The sequence below is a fragment of the Budorcas taxicolor genome, chromosome 4, assembly GCF_023091745.1.
Source record: "Budorcas taxicolor isolate Tak-1 chromosome 4, Takin1.1, whole genome shotgun sequence".
Lineage (NCBI taxonomy): Eukaryota > Metazoa > Chordata > Mammalia > Artiodactyla > Bovidae > Budorcas > Budorcas taxicolor.
Genome location: NC_068913.1, coordinates 54,115,430 through 54,137,137, shown reverse-complemented (window position 1 = coordinate 54,137,137; position 21,708 = coordinate 54,115,430). Strand labels below are relative to the sequence as shown.

Genomic DNA, 21,708 nt, shown 5'->3' with positions numbered 1-21,708 from the left:
CCTTCCCCATTTTAGGGAAGTTTTCAACTATCATCTCCTCAAATATTTTCTCATGGTCTTTCTCTTTGTCTTCTTCTTCTGGGACTCCTATGATTCGAATGTTGGCGCATTTAACATTGTCCCAGAGATCTCTGAGATTGTCCTCATTTCTTTTAATTTTTTTTTCTTTTTTCCTCTCTGTTCCATTCTATCTTCTACCTCACTTTTCCTATCTTCTGCCTCCATTATTCTACTGTTGGTTCCCTCCAGAGTGTTTTTGATCTCATTTATTTCATTATTCATTATATATTGACTCTCTTTTATTTCTTCTAGGTCCTTGTTAAACTTTCCTTGGATCTTCTCAATCCTTGTATCCAGGCTATTTATCTGTAATTCCATTTTGTTTTCAAGATTTTGGATCATTTTCGCTATCATTATTCAGAATTCTTTATCAGGTAGATTCCCTATCTCTTCCTCTTTTGTTTGGTTTGGTGGGCATTTATCCTGTTCCTTTACCTGCTGGGTATGTCTCTGCCTTTTTATCTTGTTTATATTGCTGTGTTTGGGGTGACCTTTCCATATTCTGGCAGTTTGTGGAGTTCTCTTTATTGTAGAGTTTCCTTGCTGTGGGTGGGGTTGGATGGGTGGCTTGTCAAGGTTTTCTGTTTAGGGAAGCTTGTGTCTGTGTTCTGGTTGGTGGAGCTGGATTTCTTCTCTCTGGAGTGCAGTGAAGTGTCCAGTAATGTGTTATGAGATGTCAGTGGTTTTGGAGTAACTTTGGGCAGCCTGTATATAGAAGCTCAGGGCTGTGTTCCTGTGTTGCTGGAGAATTTGCATGGTATATCTTGCTCTGGAACTTATTGGCCCTTGGGTGGTGCTTGGTTTCAGTGTAGGTATGGAGACGTTTGATGAGCTCCTATTGATTAATGTTCCCTGGAGTCAGGAGTTCTCTGGTGTTCTCAGGATTTGGACTTGAGCCTCCTGCCTCTGGTTTTCAGTCTTATTCTTACAGTAGCCTCAAGACTTGTCCATCTGTACAGCACCAGTGATAAAACATCTAGGTTAAAGATGAAAGGTTTCTCCACAGTGAGGAACACCCAGAAAAGTTCACAGAGTTACATGAAGAAGAGAAGAGGGAGGAGGGAGATAGAGGTGACCAGGAGGAGAAGAGGGGGAACCAAAAGAGGAGAGAGCAAACTAGCCAGTAATCACTTCCTTATGTGTGCTCCACAGTCTGGACCGCTCAGAGATGTTCATGGAGTTACACACAGAAGAGAAGAGGGAGGAAGGAGACAGAGGTGGCCAAGAGGATAAAGAGGGGAATCAAAAGAAGAGAGACAGATCCAGCCAGTAATCAGTCCCCTAAGTGTTCTCCACCATCTGGAACACACAAAGAGATTCACAGAGCTGGGTAGAGAAGAAAAATGGAGGGGGAGATAGAGGCGACCTGGTGGAGAAAAAGGAGAGTCAAAAGGGGGAGAGAGTAGTCTGGCCAGTGATCTTGCTCCCTCATAAAAATGAATACTGAAGATCAGGTTCTTAAAGGTACAAAGTTGATAACAAATACTAAAAAGCAAAAATTAAAAATCTATTGTAGAAGTTGGACTCTCAAAAATACAATATTAAAGAAAAAACAAAGTCGCAAAAATTATAAAATATATATATATGAAGTTTGCTTTAAAAATTAGAGTCTTTTTTTTGCAAAGTAATAGTAGGTAATGAAAAGTGAAGGAATAACAGAGAACTTAAAAAAATTTTTAATTAAAAAATGATAATAGTAAAAATATATCTTGGACTTTCTCTGGTATTGTGGACAGTGTGGGGTCAGTTCATTCTCCCATAGTTCCTTGATCCGGCTTATACCTCTCAAGATCTATAGGCCCCTTCCTGTGTAGTCGGTGCTAACTACAGGGTTTTATTCTATTGCACCTGTCTCTTCCAAGGCGGTTCCCTCTGTTTTAGCTTCTTCTGTTTGCTGGTCTCTTCAGTGTCTAATTTCCACCCTGACACAAGGGGGGGGTGGTGGGCACTTTTTTAGGCTCACTTGTTCAGTTGTGCTGTGGGGAGGGAGGAATGCTGCAAACAAATAACACTGGTGTGTGCTCGCAGTGTCTTAGCCACACTGGGTTTGCCCCCGCTCACAGCCTTATGGAAGAAAGTGAAGAGGAACTAAAAAGCCTCTTGATGAAAGTCAAAGAGGAGAGTGAAAAAGTTGGCTTAAAGCTCAACATTCAGAAAACTAAGATCATGGCATCTGGTCCCATCACTTCATGGCAAATAGATGGGGAAACAGTTGAAACAGTGTCAGACTTTATTTTTTGGCTTCCAAAATCACTGCAGATGGTGATTGCAGCCATGAAATTAAAAGACGCTTACTCCTTGGAAGGAAAGTTATGACCAACCTAGATAACATATTGAAAAGCAGAAACATTACTTTGACAACAAAGGTCCGTCTAGTCCATGCTATGGTTTTTCCAGTGGTCATATATGGATGTGAGAGTTGGACTGTGAAGAAAGCTGAGTGCCAAAGAATTGATGCTTTTGAACTGTGGTGTTGGAGAAGACTCTTGAGAGTCCCTTGGACTGCAAGGAGATCCAACCAGTCCATTCTAAAGGAAATCAGCCCTGGGTATTCTTTGGAAGAAATGATGCTAAAGCTGAAACTCCAATATTTTGGCCACCTCATGCAAAGAGTTGGCTCATTGGAAAAGACTCTGATGCTGGGAGGGATTTGGGAGCAGGAGGAAAAGGGGACGACAGAGGATGAGATGGCTGGATGGCATCACTGACTCGATGGACGTGAGTCTGAGTGAACTCCGGGAGTTGGTGATGGACAGGGAGGCCTGGCATGCTGCGATTCATGGGGTCGCAAAGAGTCGGACACGACTGAGCGACTGAACTGAACTGAACTGAATGGCGTGTGTGCTTTCCCTGTCTACACTGCTTAGGCTCTAGGTTGCTCTGCCGGGAACTGTCTGAGGCCGGCCCTGGGTTGCATGCACTTCCCAGGTCTTAGCCGCTCAGGTTCAGGTACTCGGATACTCCACAGAGGCGCAGACTCGGTTGGGCCTGTGTTTTGTGCCCTTCCCAGATCTGAGCAACTCAAGTGACCAGGTGCTTGGCGAGAATGGTCACTGCGACTTATGGCCTCCCCCCGTCCCTGCCACTTGGTTTTCTGGGTGTACAACGGAGCACCTTCTCAGGTGTGCCGTGTGTCTCTTCTGGGGATCTGATCTCTGGCTGCAACCCTCCCAGCAGATGTTGATCATCCAGAATCCCAAGAAGTCTTGGTTAGCAACGAAGCCTGCTTGCAGTTTGGTAGATGATGCCTCTCTGGGGCTGCAATTGCCCCCTTCCAGCTCTGGCTGCCGTCGCCTGCCTCTCTGGCAGGGGGTGGTCCAGTCCGCAGCTGGCTAGCTCTGCTCAGTCCTTTGTTCTGTGAGCGGGCCTGTCGATGTCTTAGGTTAGGGCTTTTCTTGGGATAGCTATCCCACAGACTGGTTTGCTATCTCAAGTTAGTTCCCTCAGATTGCCCTTGGGGCATTCAGGCCTGGTCCTTACTGTAAGCAATGCAGCCCGCACCTCCCTGCCCAGCCCCCGCTTCCTAGTGTCGGGTGCAGGCATCTGCGAGCATCTGCGGGTGTCTGAGGCTGCTTCTCCACTGGGAGTTACCGTTGGGCACGTAATCTGTGGGTTTTAATTATTTATTTATGTTTTTTCCCCGTTATGTTGCCCTCTGAGGTTCCAAGGCTCGCCACAGACTCGCCAGTGAGAGTGTTTCCTGGTGTTTGAAAACTTCTCTCTTTTTCAAGACTCCCTTCCCCAGACAGATCTCTGTCCCTACCTCTTTTGTCTCTCTTTTTATCTTTTATATTTTTTCCTACATCTTTTCGAAGACAATGGGCTGCTTTTCTGGGTGCCTGATGTCCTCTGCCGGCATTCAGAAGTTGTTTTGTGGAATTTACTCAGCATTCAAATGTTTTTTCGATGAATTTGTGGGGGAGAAAGTGGTCTCCCCATCCTATTCCTCCGCCATCTTAGGACCGCCTCAAAATGTATTTCTTACTGTGAGTTTAGAAACAGCTGATTTAAGCTGAGCTATGTGATTAAGCCTTAATAATATAATCTTAATTTTCATCTGAGATTCAGTTTAGCAGGGGATACATGGAACATAGTATGAGGCAAATCCATATACCAGACAGACTCAGGATCATCACCTCTCCTGTAATGGAAAATGAGGAAGGGCTGGAAAAATAATTGACCTTTTTAGATTTGCTGTTCATTTTACTATGGGTATTGTAGTGGAGAGAAAAACTCTTTAAATATGTTCATCGCAAAAGACCAGTAAACTAAAATAGCTAGAATCTGTGTTTTGGTAACCCATTTTATTTCTGTACTGCGAACTATAATGATAAGTGACAAGAAAATAATTTGATTCTTTCAAAAAAAAAAAGTGGCTAGTGTTAAAGTATACAATTTAGAGAATTTTTAATCTTTTGAAAATGGTAATGGAGATATGGCAAAGGTAATAAAGTGTAGTTAATGCTGGACAGGTTTTTATCACGTTTAGCAAATATTCTTGAAATGGTCTAACTTTAAAAATCGTAGGTTCTCCTAAGCAGCTGGGTAGACCAGCTGGTTTTGAATATGCCCTTAGTTATGTAAAAGGATGTGGTAAAATTCTTAAGAAAAAAGGAAGGGCTTCATTTAAACTTCATGGGCTGATCAAGCTGATTTTTCATGGAACAAGTTACAATGTGTTTTGTTTTAAATTTTTTAATCGAAGGATAGTTGCTTTACAGAATTTCGTGGTTTTGATTGCAGTGACAAACACAACTTGATAAAGCTCTAAAAGGGAGCCATTGAAAAAAGTCTCTTGTCTGACTTGTAACACTCACTCCAGACACTAAACAGTAACAAATCTGTCAGCAGTCAGTGATATGAATAATGGAAGCACTGGTGATTTGTTGATGTGCTGAAGCAAAGCTAGTTGATCTTTTTCACTCTAATACCAATAGCTGGGTTACAGAGCTTACATTGCCTTCTGGTGTCCTTCCCTCATCTGCACCCCTCCTCTTTTGCTTATTAAGTCATGTCTCAGCAGTTCCTGAGAATTACTGTTAATATGGTAGAAGGAAAAAAATGGTTTGCTATATAAGGGCAGTAGTGCAATCCCTGCACCCCTATCTAGGGCATAAGAGCACAGACCTTGAAATCAGACTTGGAGTCAGATCTCTTGTACACCATTTATTAACACGTTGATCTTAAGTAAGCTCTGTGGCCTCTCAGAGTTTCAGTTGTCATCTCTTAAGATGGAGAATAGAATTGCCTACTTTATAAGTATATTATGAGGTTCTGTAAAATTTCAGTGAGATAAGTGCTCATCTCTATCCCTGTCATTCAGTATGTTTGTCGTTGCTATTATTGTTATACTTATCAAAAATAAAATAATAATATTAAATCAATTTTAATTAAATAATTAAAACAATATTTCCCCAAATCGTTTGCATATTCCTTGTTTGCCAAAAAATATGTCATTTGGGGCCAGGCTTGCTTTCCAAGCTCTGGCTCCTCTGACTGTTCCCTGTACCTATTATATACAGGGCATGTAGTGGCCAAAAAGATAAATTCATGACTTTTTGTGACTTTTGCAATCTGTTTAGTCTTCTATATAGTTGTATTCTAATGCTTTTTTATTCATGAAAAAAGCAATAAGAATACAGGGTATGTTGTGTATGCACTTGGAATCACCATAGAGCATACCTGGGGGTCATCACTGACTAAACAATGTGATACTCACGAAAGATCTGTTTGAAAGTTATATCAAGAGGAGTAGTAAATTGAATTAAAGTTGTGGTCTATTGATTTTTTAAAGATTTTTTAAAAACATAATAAATCCATGTTGTTTTCTCTTTAACAGATGGGTCTAGGTCATGAGCAAGGATTTGGAGCCCCTTGTTTAAAATGCAAAGAAAAATGTGAGGGATTCGAACTGCACTTCTGGAGGTAATGTTTTGAAAACTAAAGCCACATTAGTAATTTCTGCTTTTTGGCACTGCTTCCTCAGACAGTGGAGACTGCTTACAAGTTATCCAGCATGGTTGATAAGTTGTGATCTAGTGTATTCTTTTCTAAGAAATAAGAAATAAAGCTATTCTGACTTGTTATCATTAGTTGAGCTTATTGAGCTATAGTGACTGTATTTATTTGCTTGATTTATTTGCTGGTTTTCAGTTTTCCTGTGAGACTAAAATATTGAATATGTCTCTTCTCTGAGTGGCAAATAAGTTTATGGTAATCCTGAAGGACTATTTATTAGTTGTTATTCTTTTATTAAGAATGGACAACTATATTCTTTTATTAAAATGGACAACTATGCACATCTCATCTGTATATTTGTGATTAAACAATAAATACAATGAATTGAGCATTCATGTCCTAGTTGTCAGGAAATGGACTTGAATCTAGTTTTTTTTCCCCAAAAATTTTCAGCTGTAAATTTACTACTAAAAACCTTTGAAAAGCTTGAGTTAAAAAAAATGATAATCCGTTGCCATTGTCTTGATTTGAATCAAGTGCCTACCTATGGAAGACAAATGTTAGTGGATCAAAAATGTGAATTTTTTATAGCTCTTATTTGCATGTTTTTTTAAAATTGTTATTCTATGTCATATAAACCTAAAATCGGTATTTTAAATCCATTCTTTTAAAGAACATAAATGTCGTTCATCAGTGGCTGCCAAGACCATAATGATAGTTTATAAGTGTTCAAAGTTCAGTTCAGTTCAGTTCATTTCAGTCGCTCAGTCGTGCCCGAGTCTTTGCGACCCCATGAATTGCAGCATGCCAGGCCTCCCTGTCCATCACCAACTCCCGGAGTTCACTCAGATTTGCATCCATCGAGTCAGTGATGCCATCCAGCCATCTCATCCTCAGTCATCCCCTTCTCCTCCTGCCCTCAATCCCTCCCAGCATCAAAGTCTTTTCCAGTGAGTCAACTCTTCACATGAGGTGGCCAAAGTACTGGAGTTTCAGCTTTAGCATCATTCCTTCCAAAGAGATGCCAGGGTTGATCTCCTTCAGAATGGACTGGTTGGATCTCCTTGCAGTCCAAGGGAATCTCAAGAGTCTTCTCCACCACCACAGTTCAAAAGCATCAATTCTTCGGCACTCAGCTTTCTTCACAGTCCAACTCTCACATCCATACATGACTAATGGAAAAACCATAGCCTTGACTGCTGCTGCTAAGGCACTTCAGTCGTGTCCGACTCTGTGTGACCCCATAGACGGCAGCACACGAGGCTCCACCGTCCCTGGGATTCTCCAGGCAAGAACACTGGAGTGGGTTGCCATTTCCTTCTCCAATGCTTGAAAGTGAAAAGTGAAAGTGAAGTCGCTCAGTCGTGTCCGACCCTCAGCGACCCCATGGACTGCAGCCTTCCAGGCTCCTCCGCCCGTGGGATTTTCCAGGCAAGAATACTGGAGTGGGGTGCCATTGACTAGACGGAACTTAGTTGGCAAAGTAATGTCTCTGCTTTTGAATATGCTGTCTAGGTTGGTCATAACTTTTCTTCCAAGTTAGAATTAGCATATTATTGCTAGAAGAAAAAATTAAAGTGATCAACCATACATCATTAGGATGGCAGCTGACTGTTAGAATGAATCTCATTTGAGGACCACTCTTACATTGCATGTTTCCGTAGGAAACACTATAGAATAAAAAATGTAATCAGCTATAGGGTTGTATACAGTATAAGTTAAAGAAGAATGTAAAATAAAATTTAGGGTATTAAGTTTCTTTAAAAGCTCGTTTACATAGTAAGTTTTAGGAAACAAGGACAGTTGTTTTAAATAGTGAAGGCAAAGGAAACCTTAGTCCTCCCCCAAATGATAATACAGTTCTTTATGTGTAAGGAGCTAAAATGGCCCAGGGAATTTTAAAATTACAAGATTTTACTGGCTCTTCTTTGTGCCGCCTCTTCAAGGGACATAGCAGTTTGTGAATATGTCTGTAATATTTTGGAAAGGTAAAGTCACCAAACACAAAATAGTTGTCATGCATTAGAATATTTCAGCTCCTGAGAACACAGCTCTCTGTACTCAGTGGATTTTGTGGAGAGCTGCTCTGCCCTCTGCTGGGCACAGTTCTTGCTTTGCAGTCTCACATCATGCTCCTTTTAGTTTGACTATGCATTTGCCAAAACTGCTAATGAGATTTTTATTTAAAGCAGGTTAGTTTAAAGTAGTGCTTATTTGCTCTGTATTATTTTTGTATTGTAGATAATGATCATCTGATATTTTCACATAAAAATGTCACATAAGAGCAGTGACATAAAAATCACTTTATTTATTATCATTTTTCCATGTAGTCTCATCTCCTTACCCTCAGTATTTTCTGAGAATCTGTTAAGAATCATAAAAGACTACATCTTCTGGTTGGGCTTCCCTGGTGGCTCAGAGTATAAAGCATCTGCCTACAATGCGAGAGACCTGGGTTTGATCCCCTGGGTGGGGAAGATCCCCTGGAGAAGGAAATGGCAACCCACTCCAGTATTCTTGCCTGGAAAACCCCATGGATGGAGAGGCCTGGTGGGCTACAGTCCATGGAGTCACAAAGAGTCGGACATGAGCGACTTCACTTTCGCTTTTCTTCTGGTTAATAACCACAGTGTTGGGTATGTGATGTAAGCTGACCCAGTCATGGTTCGTCATTTCCTTGTTCACACTGATTGGTCCATTTATGAGCACTTGACAAAAGTCGGATCAGTTGAAACTCTTCCTAGAGGTGGTAGTTGTTGAATAATTTTACCCTAGGGACCTGCAAACGTCTTGTGTTTCTGATTGCCTCAGGTTGCTTATGAGAAACCATATGCAAGTAAAAAGAAACAAACTCTGATTACTACCTAGTAGTATTTTCATTAGCATGTTGCTGCCTGATCTCCCAGGGTCTCAGAACTCAGGCTGAGTTATTTGCTGTTCCACACACATTCACCAAGCATCTGTTATGATTTAGATATTTTGCCATGTGCTAACTCCAATACTTTGGCCACCTGATGCAAAGAGCTGACTCATTTGAAAGGACCTTGATGCTGGGAGAGATTGAGGGCAGGAGGAGAAGGGGACGACAGAGGATGAGATGGTTGGATGGCGTCACTGACTCAATGGACATCGGTTTGGGTGGACTCTGGGAGTCGGTGATGGACAGGGAGTCCTGGCGTGCTGCGGTTCATGGGGTCGCAAAGAGTCAGACACGACTGAGTGAACTGAACTGAACTGAACTGAAGAAAGATAAAAGTCCCTGATCTCACCCAAAGTGTAGATATTCCTATGATTTACTAGTTTCTCTGTGTTCCCTAGAGTATTTGAGAAGTTATTTATCCCCCATAATCCAGTTTTTTTCCCCTACATTTTCCCTTAGTCTGCACAAATGATACTGGCCTCTTTATCCTGTTGGGTAACTGCTCAACCCTCAGATCATGGCTTAAATGTTACCTCTTCAGATAGGTTTTTTGTTTTCTCTTATTTCCCCATTTATGTGGATTCATTCTGTTGTTGCTCTGTATTAATGTACCATGTTTCTTTCCTTCCTGATACACATTGTTCTAGGGCTTCCCAGCCGGCTCAGTGGTAAAGAATCCACCTACCAATCCAGGAGACACAAGAGACAGGGTCCAATCTCTGAGTCGGGAAGCTCCTGGAGTAGAAAATGGCAACCCACTCCAGCATTCTCGCCTGGAGAATCCCATGGACAGAGGAGCCTGGTGGGCTACAGTCCATGGGGTCACAGAGTCAGATACAACTGAACATGTTCACACATATTCATAAAAGACTAGGGCTTTGCCACAGCTTCCAGTCTAACTTGGATTTATATCTTCTGTACAAATGGTGTTATTTAGTAGTTCTGTCTTCTTCCTGGCATCAGTCCAGACACATTTCTCAGAATTTTTGATAATTCCTTGACCTTTTCACCACAGCTGGAAAGCTTGAGGGTAAGTCCCTTTGACCTCCAGATGAGCCATTTTCGGTACAGTCTTTGAAGACTTTTACAGACTTTCTAAGGCTGGTTGTCCTGAGTGTAACAAAGATTCCAGATTTGGTTCGAGGCCATAGAACTGCTGTGATTGAAGTAGACATGCGGTCTCAGGTTCCTGCCCACTTAACCTCCTCCTCCATCTTCATGGTGACCCTTGACTTCTAAGACCCTTAGGGCTTCTTGGAGCACATTGTGAAAATCAGAGCCTAGTTATTCTTCACTTTTATCAGTCTGACCTTCTATGCAGCCACAAGAATGGTCTTTTGAAAATGGATACTATTGTGTACTTACCAATAGCTGAAGAATCGTAATGCTTTCCCACTGGACTTGATCCTTTGAACAAAGTCTTTGGCCTTTAATGTTAAACCTCAATATCTGTCCTCTGCTTACTCTTCCAACCTTCCTTCCATTTCAAGTACCCTGTGCTTCAGTTACTTAGACACATGCTGTTTCCTGAAATTTCTGTGCCTTATCTCATGTTCCCTTTGCCTAGAAAGACCCTATATGGTCAAACTAAAAAGAAATCTCACCACATGGAAACAAAAAGTCCTTCCTGTTCTCTTCAAGTCTTGGCCCAGGCGATGTCTCTGAGAAGTTGTCTTTGCTCCCTATATGAGTCAGCTCAGCTTCTGTTGTAAAATACCACAGACTGGTTTCTTAATAGCAGAAATGTATTGTCTTATACTTGTGGAGGCCAGAAGCCCAAGACTAAAACATGAGCATGGTTGGGTTCCTGTGAGGAGCCACTTCCTCATTTGTAGATGGCCACCTCCTGGCCGTATCCTCATGTGCCCTTCTCTCTGTGTGTACATGCAGAGAGAGAAGGTCTCTCTCCTCTTATTATATGGCACCAATCTTCTCAGATTAGAACTCCACCCTTATGATCTCATTTAAATTTTATCTCCTAAAAGCTCTCCCAGTACAGTCACATCGGGGGTTAGAGCTTCAAGATATGAATTGGGGGAGGGACCCTGTTCATTCCATAGCACCTTCTTTTCCTGGTCCACACACACCCAAGTAAAGTAAATCATTTTCCCCTTTAGCACCTTGTACACTTGTAGAAATCTAGGAAGTAAATGCTCAAATTTCATTTTCTTCATCATTCAGACCTCCTGCTGGTGCTTTCCATTGGTGGGGCAAGGTGGCCCATTGCCACAGTCCTTAAGTGTCTGCCTGCTAAGGCACTGCACAGGGTACTGTGCAGAGTGGGTCTAGAAAGTGAATGGGAGAGATCCAACAGGTATGACTGCCTGTTCAAAGTGTGTCCCAAAGGTTGTAAAAAGCTGAAAACAAACTCTTAGACATACAAACGTCTAGAGTGGGATTCATAAGTTAGCTAGCCAAAGCTCATTTCACAGATTGAACTTAAAACCCAATGGAGTTTTTAAGAAAAGACTTATTTGAGCCTGTTGGTTCTTAGTAAGAAATACATGAACATCTTCTTTGTCGCACACCAATAAACACTTGTCTGTTGCTCCATAACAAATTACTATAAATTTAGCAGGTTAAAACAATAACTGGATGTTAATTAACTCAACCTCCATTTGTGCTTTAGGTCAGAAGTCTGGGCTGCTTAGCTGGATTCTCTGCTTAGGCTCCTAAAAGGCTGAAATCAGGGAGTTGGCCAGGTTGAGCTCTAAGAATCTGCCTCCAGGCTCACTCCTTAGGAAGGTAGAATTTATTTCTCTGTGATTGTAGATCTGAGGTCCCTGTTTCCTTGCTGGCTGTTAGCCAGGGGCTACTCTCAGCCTCTGGAAGCCACTCACATGGCAGCCTCCAAGCCAACATAGTTGGCTTAGAATCCTTTCTGCACCTCTGATCTCTTCAAATTCCTCTTACACTCCCAGCCAGAGAACTTATTATATTTTAAGGGCTCTTGTGATAAGATTTGGCACACCTGAATAACCTCTCCTTTTCCATATAAAGTAACATAATAGGAGTAATACCAAGGTGAAGGTCATAGGGACTGTCTTAAAATTCTGTTTATCACAGCACTTTATTTACTTGATTGTACCTCATCCTCATAATACCTTTTGAGATAAGTGGTAGTATTCCTATTTTATATTTGAGAAGTCAAGGACTTAAGGAAAGTTAAATAATTTATTAAGGCATGGCTTATAGATGGTAGAGCTGGAATTTGGACCCAAAGCCTACCAAAACCTTCCTTATCACCACTTTTCTACAGGACAGAACAAAAACTTGAACCCACATTCACACTCTTCTGCCCAGTGAACTGTGGACTGCACCAGCTGTGTGCCCTCCCAGTATGGCGCTTTTGCAGCATAGACATGGTTGTGGACAAAAATATTTTAACTGTGAGCTCTCCTTTTTTTCAGTGTACCAGTAATTACAAAGCTAGTGGAAAATAAAAGATTGAGGATACCTGATATTAATACTTATCATGAAAAAACTACTATCTTCTGGGCACACTTTTAAGTAATATTTAGAAATAACAAATATTTATGAAATGCGAGACAGAAACCCAGGATATGAAGTTTATAGCCAATTATTTCATATTGAAAGTAATATCATTGGAACCATAGATCATTTATTATATAAGTAATAGAATAAGTAATAAAATTATTATTTTATTTAATCCTCGATAAATCATTTCAATAAAACAGTTGCATTTTACAAGAAAAGTGTTATTTGGATGAATATAGCATACATCTGTCCAGAGAATTTCTGATTGGGTTAGAGCTGGCTGAAAACTGAAAATTCCCCACCATAAATGGATTAACGCCTGTGTTGAATTCTATAACAGAGGCCCACTCTTAAGTCCATATATGTATATCCCTGTTGTAAAAGGGCAGCTTCCAACCCTTTTAAATTATTCGTTTATAGCAGTGTCATGACCATTCCGTTAAATCACTGTGACTGCTGGCGGTATGTCAGAGCACTCCAGTTGCTACTACTTGCCTTGGAAAAATAATAATTTTTACAAATAGTGCTACAAAAATAACTTCTCTTTTGAGAAGCTGTGAGGGATAGTTTCTTGACTGCTTTCAGCTTGCAACTATAAATCTATCTACTTTTCTGAGCAGTGCTTTTGGTAAGTTTTGTACTCTCCTGAACTTAACTCAAGAACTCTGAAGTTGTAATATAAAATTGTGAGTATACAGTTCTCATTTGTCATGCATATTAATCTTTGCATGTGTATGTGTTAACAGCTTTAAACTTTTTAGGACAAATAGCTCTCCTCACCCTACATCATAGAGCTTCCCAATCTACCAGTCTACCCTCAAATCTTTTTTAGAAAGTCATATAAAAAAGACTGTTTTAAACTAACTTAATTCAGAGTCTCCCCTACATTTCCCCTTCACACAACTTTAACCTCCCATGGAAAATTTGGGCAGAAATGCTATAGGGCAGTTTAGAAGATTTAGAGATGTGACGGCTGTGTAAGTATGGGAGCTGATTTAAATACTCCCCTCAAACGAATAGCTCAGATAAATTTAATAAAAATAAACTTTTTAAGCCTTACACCTATCATCAAAAGTTACATGTGAATCATCTGAAGAAACATACTGTACACACCTTATAAACATAGCCCCTTGCACATGGATACTCTGCTCACCTATGCCGTTTTCATTTTATTTCAGGTTGGTCTAAAACAAATTTTTTAAAGTTCGGTGTTTTCTTAAATGTCCTACTCATCCTCAGACTTTCTCTTAGATAAAAAATAACGGTATCTCTCTCTTCCCTAATTTCTCAACAAAATTTTCCGTTTAATAAATTTATTGACTATTTTCCAAATGACTTGAAATTTCCTGGGAGATATTTCTAAAAATTAAAAAATAATAATTTAAATATGGGAGATTAGAATATAAAACACTGTAGACTAAAACCCCCCAAAAATATGTTTTAAAACCTAGATAAGTAGTGGATAGTGCACATTTCCACAAGGATAGCTCTTGGCAGCTGGCCCAGATTTTATGGGTTTCTTTCTTGCCTAGTGGTTTGTAGCTGTCCCTTTTTATTGCAGAAACGGAGCTCTGGTTTTCGGAGTCTGGGACGAATGTGGTCATTCCAGCTACTACATTGATGACAACTCTCTGGCTAAAAGAACCATCCTTCCCTTCTTGAGTCACATTCTTGCCAGTTCTGTTATTGCAGGTCACAGTTTTGGAGTAAGGATGCAGATGAGGCTTATAGTATATTGGGATTTTAAAAATGATCATGAATCAATCATAGCTTTTCCCCACTTAGGAAACTGTTCATCAGGCATAGGCTGACTCCTTTAGCTACTACTTCTTCCCTCATCACTGCGCTATCAGTGTGGTGTCTTAACCTGAATTTACTTGCTTAATAAAGTTATGTTGGATAGGTTAACGGGTAGGCAGGGAATATAGATTTTCTCAGAATGTAAATCTTCAAAGAATCACCAAGATTAATAAGAAGAAGTATAGAGACGGCTAGTATGTCATTGGTTAATATACTTTTTTATATATCATGTTCATAGTAAATACAATCTATTTAACCATGCTACAGCTTGTCATAGTATAGTTCATGCTTTAGAAAGTCCACAGGCTTTGTTTCACTTACTCTTTTACTATTAATCCTTCAGATTTTAGAGTCTTACTCTGTATTTCGTGGCATACATGTTATACTGGTGTACACCTGGATAATAAACATTTTTGAAGGAACTCCAATATTTATCACTATCCTTGTAACATGATTCCTTCCTTCTTTAGTCAGTCACTTTGCTAATGCCAGGATGCATGCCATAGTTCACAGCCATATAAGGAACTAGTTATTTATATAAGAACTAAATTCCCAGCCCACCTCTTTCCCCTCAGGAAGGTGTCATTTTAAACTTGATCCAGAAGCACTGTGATAGTTTTATGAATAATTATATTGTTTTCGTTAACTGAAGAACAAGAGTGAAGAACATACTGTAGTAGGAGAGTATGCTCCTTTCCAGTAGATGAAAGTATGAGATAACCAGATGTAAGTCTTTTATAGCTGAACTAGAATATGCAAACTATTCAGCAAGTTATTACCAAATAAAGAATTCTGACCGATGTGTACACAAGGGAAGTACTTTGCCTCCCTACCCTACATCTCTTGACACACTCTTTCTCTCTCTTTCTGGGACTGTATAAGTCCAATGTAATATTTTCAGTTTGCATACCTCACCTTAAGAAAAACAGAACATAAAAGTAAATAATTATTTAATAATTTGTTATTTGACAAAGTGTTTAGGGGTTTTGTTTTTTTTTTTGGTAATTTTCTGATGTAGAGAAATCCAATGATTTATATTAATTTTGAATATGTAAGACTTATTAACTTTTCATCATGCTAATACATCTTTATATGATCGATTCAAGCATGTGTAATTAACAGTTTAGTTTCTCCCTTTCTGATGAATCCTTACCACTTGTATTTCTTTGAACTTTCTTATTGCTCTGATTAGTACCCAAGGAAAAATGAATGAAGTGGCAATGGCAAGGTTGCTTTCTTGCTTCAGATCCTAAAATGAATGCACTAAGTATGACGGATGCTGAGTGCTTGCCGACTTTTTTCCCCAGAAACCCTTTCTAAAGTCCTAATTCCTTTCTACAACTAAAATTACTTTAAATGTAATCAGAAGAAATGTTGATATGTATTGAATGTTTTCTGTATCCAATGAGAAGCAAACCTTTATCAGTTTCTGTTATTGTCTTTATTTTCCTTTTTACTTTAGGTTTTGTCTGAATATTTCCTAACCTCCTTATTAATTAATTAATTAATTAGCTTATTAATTTTTATTCTTCTTTCTAATTTGAGCAAACCTTAACTATAATTTTCCTCCTCAGCATCTCTTTAGTTGTATTTTACAAGTTTCAGGAAGTGATAGTTTTGCTTTCTTTTTTCCTAAAATGTTTTTTGTTTTAATTTATATTGTAATTCTTTTCTTTCAACATTTAATTTTTTAAGAGTCTTTTTTTAAAAGTACTCTGTAATGTTTTTGTTCATGATTTTTAACATAACTGCATTCTGTTCAGCTTATCTGGTTGATGATCTGTCCTTGAGACTTGCTCTATGGCCTAGTAGATGTTTGGTTTTTCAAAGTGTTTCAAATAGTTGTAAAAAGAATATATATTCTCCAGTCACTGGATATAATGCTTTCATGTGTCTCTTAGGTCAGGCTTAATACCTGTGTTATTCAAATCTTTATCTCTAATTTTTTTAAATCTCACCATAATGATGGCTTTGTCCATTTGCTTCTTATAGTTCTGTTACTTTTGCTTGTATATGTTGAAGTTAGGTTATTAGGTGGTATTCAGTTAATTGTTATAGCAGAGAAGTGGTTTTAAGTATTTGTTACTGTGAAGTGACTCTGATACTCATTGAGGGAAAAAGCCTTAATTGTATTCCCTAATATCATGACTCAGTTGGTCTAGAATCCGCCTGCAATGTGGGAGACCTGAGTTCGATCCCTGGGTTGGATGAGCCCCTATAGAAGGGAAAGGCTACCCACTCCAGTATTCTGGCCTGGAGAATTCCATGGACTTAGTCCATGGGGTCACAAAGAGCTGGACACAACTGAGCGACTTTCACTTTCAATATATGTAACAACGTTTTGCTGGTATTTGCCAGATTTATCTTTTTGCATCATCATACTTTTCATCCTTTCTGTGTGGTTAAAATTTAAGTGTTTCTTAAACAGCATATAGTTTAACTACTTTGTTATATTATCCTTCTGAAAGCCTTTATCTTTTAACTGGAGAAATGAGTCCATTTATTGTGACTGTTGATATGCTTAGGTTATATCAACCATCTAATTTGTGCTTTCTACATCTCCTAAGTTCCCAAGTTTATTTTTCTCCGATCTTGTTTGACTAATTACATTTTCATATTTTCATCCCTTTTTATCATAGTTAGAAATTACATTTCTTTCTTTAGTTATCTAGATATTTTAACATATATAGTTAACAACGTCCAATGTTAATCTATATCTTCAGTGTCTTCCTGAACAGTGTAAGGATATTAAAATGTTTTTTTTAGCTCTCAGATTTCTCCCTCTAACTTATATGCTATCATTGTGCGGTATTTTAGTTCCAGCTTATATTTTTAATCCCACAGATTCTTTCTACTCTCTGTTTTCCTCTGTCATCTTTGCCAGCTTGTGCTCCTGTACCAGGCTCCCTCCTGCGGCCTCATCTCCCTCTGCTCTTCCCCCAGGAGGTGAAAGTGCTCTATTCAACTTATTCCCTGACTTCTGAATTTATATTTTCCACCAGGCTACAGTTTCTAATAATAGATCTATATATCCTATAATCTACTTGATATCTTTACCCTGTTTTATAGGCATTTCAAACTTATTATTTCAGTTTGGATAGATTTCACCAACATTTTCATCCCATACCTCAGTACTATTCTTATTTTGCTTTTATGATCTAATAAATTACATTCCTTTTACAGTCTTACTCATCCCAGAAACCTGGGTTCATTTTTTAACTGATTCTGTCTTCCTTTCATCACTGAATTCACAAGGCTTAATTCATTTCACATTATTTGTTTAGTCACTCAGTCTTGTCCAACTCGTTGCACCCCATGGACTGTAGCCTGCCAGGTTCCTCTGTCCATGAGTTTCCCAGGCAAGAATACTGGAGTTGGTTGTCATTTCCTTCTCCAGGGGATCTTCATGACCAGAGATCCAATTCAGGTTTCCTGAGAGTCACCTGCATTGCAGGCAGATTGTTTTACCACTGAGCCACAAGGGAAGACCAGTTTCACATTAAGGATATCTTAAATTTGTTCCTTTCTTTTTATCTCCACTATCAGATACTTCAGTGCAAGCTATTGCACATCTTACCCAGGCCAAAACAGTAACCATCCAAGATGTAAATTCCAGGTTTGAAATAGCAGTAGAATCCCTGTTCCTTAGGACCTTGCAGACTGGATGCACCATTGACATGTTAACTGGTCTTCCTGCTTTAAGTTACATCTATCCCTAAGTCCTCCATATGGCAGGTATTACAGCTTTTGAAAGTGATAGATCTAATCATGTTATTCCATGACTTAAAAGCCTTCAGAGCCTCCTGATTGCTCATACAATGAAAGCCAGACTTCTTAATATGCCTTACAAGTAGTCCCTGCATGATCTCAGGCTTGCCTACCTTTCCAGCCTTGTCACTACCCAAGTTACTTAGCTCACTGTAGTCATACATACCAGACTTCTCTGATCATAGGGCCTAAGGACGCAGTCTCCTAATACAGGACGACCACACATACTCTTTCTACCCAAAATGTCTGGAGGCTTTTCTTCTCCTGTCTTTACCTCTTCTCAAACACATACACACAGTTCACATTCATTTTACACATCCTTCAGATTTCAACCTAAATGTCACTTTCTTAGGATTAATGTTCTTATGGAGTCCTTTGCTCACCAGTTTCAAGTCAAAATGATATCCTCTCAAAGTAGTCTGTGATTATCACAAATGCATTTATAGGTATATGTGTGTGTGTGTGTCTGTGTGTGTGTCTGTGTGTATATTTGTTTAATGTCTGTCTCCTCACCAGGTGGTAAGCATACAATCTAGACTGTCAGAGACTGGGCCTAATTATTTTCATCATTATGTCCTAGTATCAGGTACATTGCTTGGCATGTGGACACGCATATATGTTGCATAAATGAAAGATTACATACCACACCAGACTGGGGAAGGGAGATTGTGTCTTTTATACATAAGGGAGCACAGGTTAGGTGGTCACTAAATGTTTTGAAGAAATAAAAGAAGAGGAAAGGGAAAGGAAGAGAAAGGAAATGGAACATGAGAAAAGAGAGAAAAGGAAATTGGAAAGGGGACAGGAAAGAAAATGAAAAAAACTAAACATAAATCTTGGGTTACCATCCTTGAGGAGAAAAGTTATAACAACTTCTTTATCTCTCACTTAGGGAAAAAAAATAGGTAATGGCTGCTATCATGCAATAAAATATGAAAATGCTTGCTGTGATAGTTTTTGGTGATTTTGTTTTATTTGCATATCTGGTTGAGAGAATGAGGACTATCACATGGGGTTACTCTCAGCCATACTCCCTTGAACATGCACTTTCTAATCAAAACCTTTTTCAAAGTCTTATAAAGCAAAGATGCATTTTTATGTTTCCTTACTTAAACTTATGTATAGCTACTTGTAATCCCCTCACCCCCACCTGTCATAAGTCTTGACTTTGCATACCATTATAAGGAATATTTGTAAAAATATATTATAAACTATATATGTGTGATTGATTAAGTATAATTAATCATTGCCTGCTTATCTCCAAAATTATAGAAAAATATGTCGTAACTGCAAGTGTGGCCAAGAAGAGCATGATGTCCTCTTGAGCAATGAAGAGGATAGAAAAGTAGGGAAACTTTTTGAAGACACCAAGTACACCACCCTGATTGCAAAGCTAAAATCAGATGGAATTCCCATGTATAAACGCAATGTTATGATACTGACCAATCCAGTTGCTGCCAAGAAGAATGTCTCCATCAATACAGTTACCTACGAATGGGCTCCTCCTGTCCAGAATCAGGCACTGGTAAATAATAAGGGGGAGGGAAGGCCCTTTATTAACGTTCCTAGGCTACTTATTTAGGGCAGTTCCTTTAGTGATCTAATTGACCTCAGGTCTTTTATTTTGGGGGGTTCCCATTACCTTGACTTCCAACTCCTGTTGGACTTTTGGAAGTAAGATTAGATATCCCATAGAATTTTTCTCACTACATAGATAATCGGTGTTGACCTTTTCAAAGAAATGGCGTGACACTTTCAGTAATTAAATGAAAAACATGTTTTGTATAAAGCTAGTAACTTCTTTGTTACTTTTGGGAAGATTTTTCTTAAGATGGTTAAAAAAAATATAAAGAATAGAATTTCTGTCAATTTTTTGTAACTCAAAAGGTGGTCAACACTATATTTCTTTTATATATAAGGCAAAAAAAAGCAATTTTGTGTCAAGCTCCTTCCACTAATATAATAACTAGATGAGACATTTGGAAATCTTTTAAGATGGTTAGTTAAATCATGAAAATGAATCTTGTGATATCATTTTCTTATACAATACTGATGATCCTTAGGCCATTCTGAACATGTGGCTTAAAAAATTGTTTTCTTTTGCAGTTATACAGTTGTATTTTTGTTTGTTTGGGGGGCTTTGTCTTTTTTATTAATTTTATTGGAGTATAGTTGATTTACAGTGTTGTGTTAGTTTCAGATGTATAGCAAAGTAATTTTAGCACAAGTAAACATTAGTAACCCAAGTCTTTACAAACTGAAAAAAAAGCTTTACTTGCATGAAGGAAAAAATGTGTTCATTTTTACTTGCTAAATCTATTTATTGCACCATTTTTACTGTGTTTTTAATATATTAACATCTCAAGATAACTTGTATTATGAAGATCAATTGTTATTAATGGATAAAACTGAATTCTTCAGTAATTTGATTCTAATGAGTGTTATATAGTATCATTTGTCTGATGGCCAAGGCATCTCCCAGTTAACACTGGTCTCCTTTGTGGTCTAGGCCAGGCAGTACATGCAAATGCTGCCCAAAGAGAAGCAGCCAGTGGCAGGCTCAGAGGGGGCACAGTACCGGAAGAAGCAGTTGGCAAAGCAACTCCCTGCCCATGACCAGGACCCTTCAAAATGCCATGAGTTATCTCCCAAAGAGGTGAAGGAGATGGAGCAGTTTGTGAAGAAATACAAGAGCGAGGCTCTGGGCGTAGGAGATGTCAAACTCCCCCGTGACATGAACACTCAAGGCCCCAACAAAATGTACATTCCTGGAGGGGACAGAAGCACCACGACAGCGGTAGGGGCCATGGAGGACAAATCAGCGGAACACAAAAGAACTCAGTATGTAAGTAAAGCAGTCATGATGTTAGCCCATTTGGTATATTTTACAGGTTCATTCCGTTTCTTTGAACTGTGGGAGGCTGGTGGGGGAAGTTGCATTCCTCTGTTTCCAGAAGGGAGTAGATGAGGGAAGTAAATTGAATTATAATTTCAGTTTAGGCTTATTTTAGAGAATTATCATGTTTGAAACCTTGGTCTAAAGCCAAGTTTTCTGATTATCTGTTGCCAAAGATAATTACAAGTGTTATGTGTACACAGCAGTTAACATGGTGTCATGCTGGAATAAAACATACAATCTAGAATCTGTTTCTAAACATAATTTTGCTGTTAATTGTTTCTCTCTCCCGATAAAGAAGAATAATATATGCTTAGGTTAATTCAGTTTTGCTCGTGAGAACATGCATAACATTCAAACTTAAACATGTGGATATAGTCAATCATACAAGTCTCCTGAGACAGGGGAATTGAAGTCATTTTTATGCCTTGAAAGTAGAAGAAAATTGTGACACAGATGAACCAAAAATAAGAACTAAACTTACTGTTAGGTATTTCTCATAGATCCTGTTAGCACATCAACCAACCAGGCTTAGTCCTGTATTAAAACAAAACAGAAAAAAAAATGTAGAATAAGTTTTAAGGTAATCATTTTTGAGAGAACTACTTAAAACTGAAGTGCAAATTACTATTAGCCTTTTTCCATAAGCAACTTTGATTCAGTAAACAGTGCTCTGTTACACATTGGGTGCAAGAATTACATTTGGAGAACCTGGAGAAAGCCAAGAGATTCCTTTTCACAAATACTAACACCATACTCCTATATGGACAAATTACTAATTTCAGTAGAAATTATTTCTCTTGGAAGT

At 38.8% G+C, this 21,708-nt stretch overlaps 1 protein-coding gene across 1 annotated transcript in view; it reads left to right on the top strand.

Moving 5' to 3' along the window:
• TES (testin LIM domain protein) overlaps positions 1–21,708 on the top strand; it is a 63,342-nt gene that overhangs the window by 30,565 nt on the left and 11,069 nt on the right. Inside the window, exons 2-4 of the mRNA XM_052638623.1 lie at positions 5,900–5,985; positions 19,277–19,529; positions 20,514–20,849. Of these exons, the coding sequence (XP_052494583.1) occupies positions 5,900–5,985; positions 19,277–19,529; positions 20,514–20,849 (675 nt within the window). The remainder of the gene's footprint in view (positions 1–5,899; positions 5,986–19,276; positions 19,530–20,513; positions 20,850–21,708) is intronic.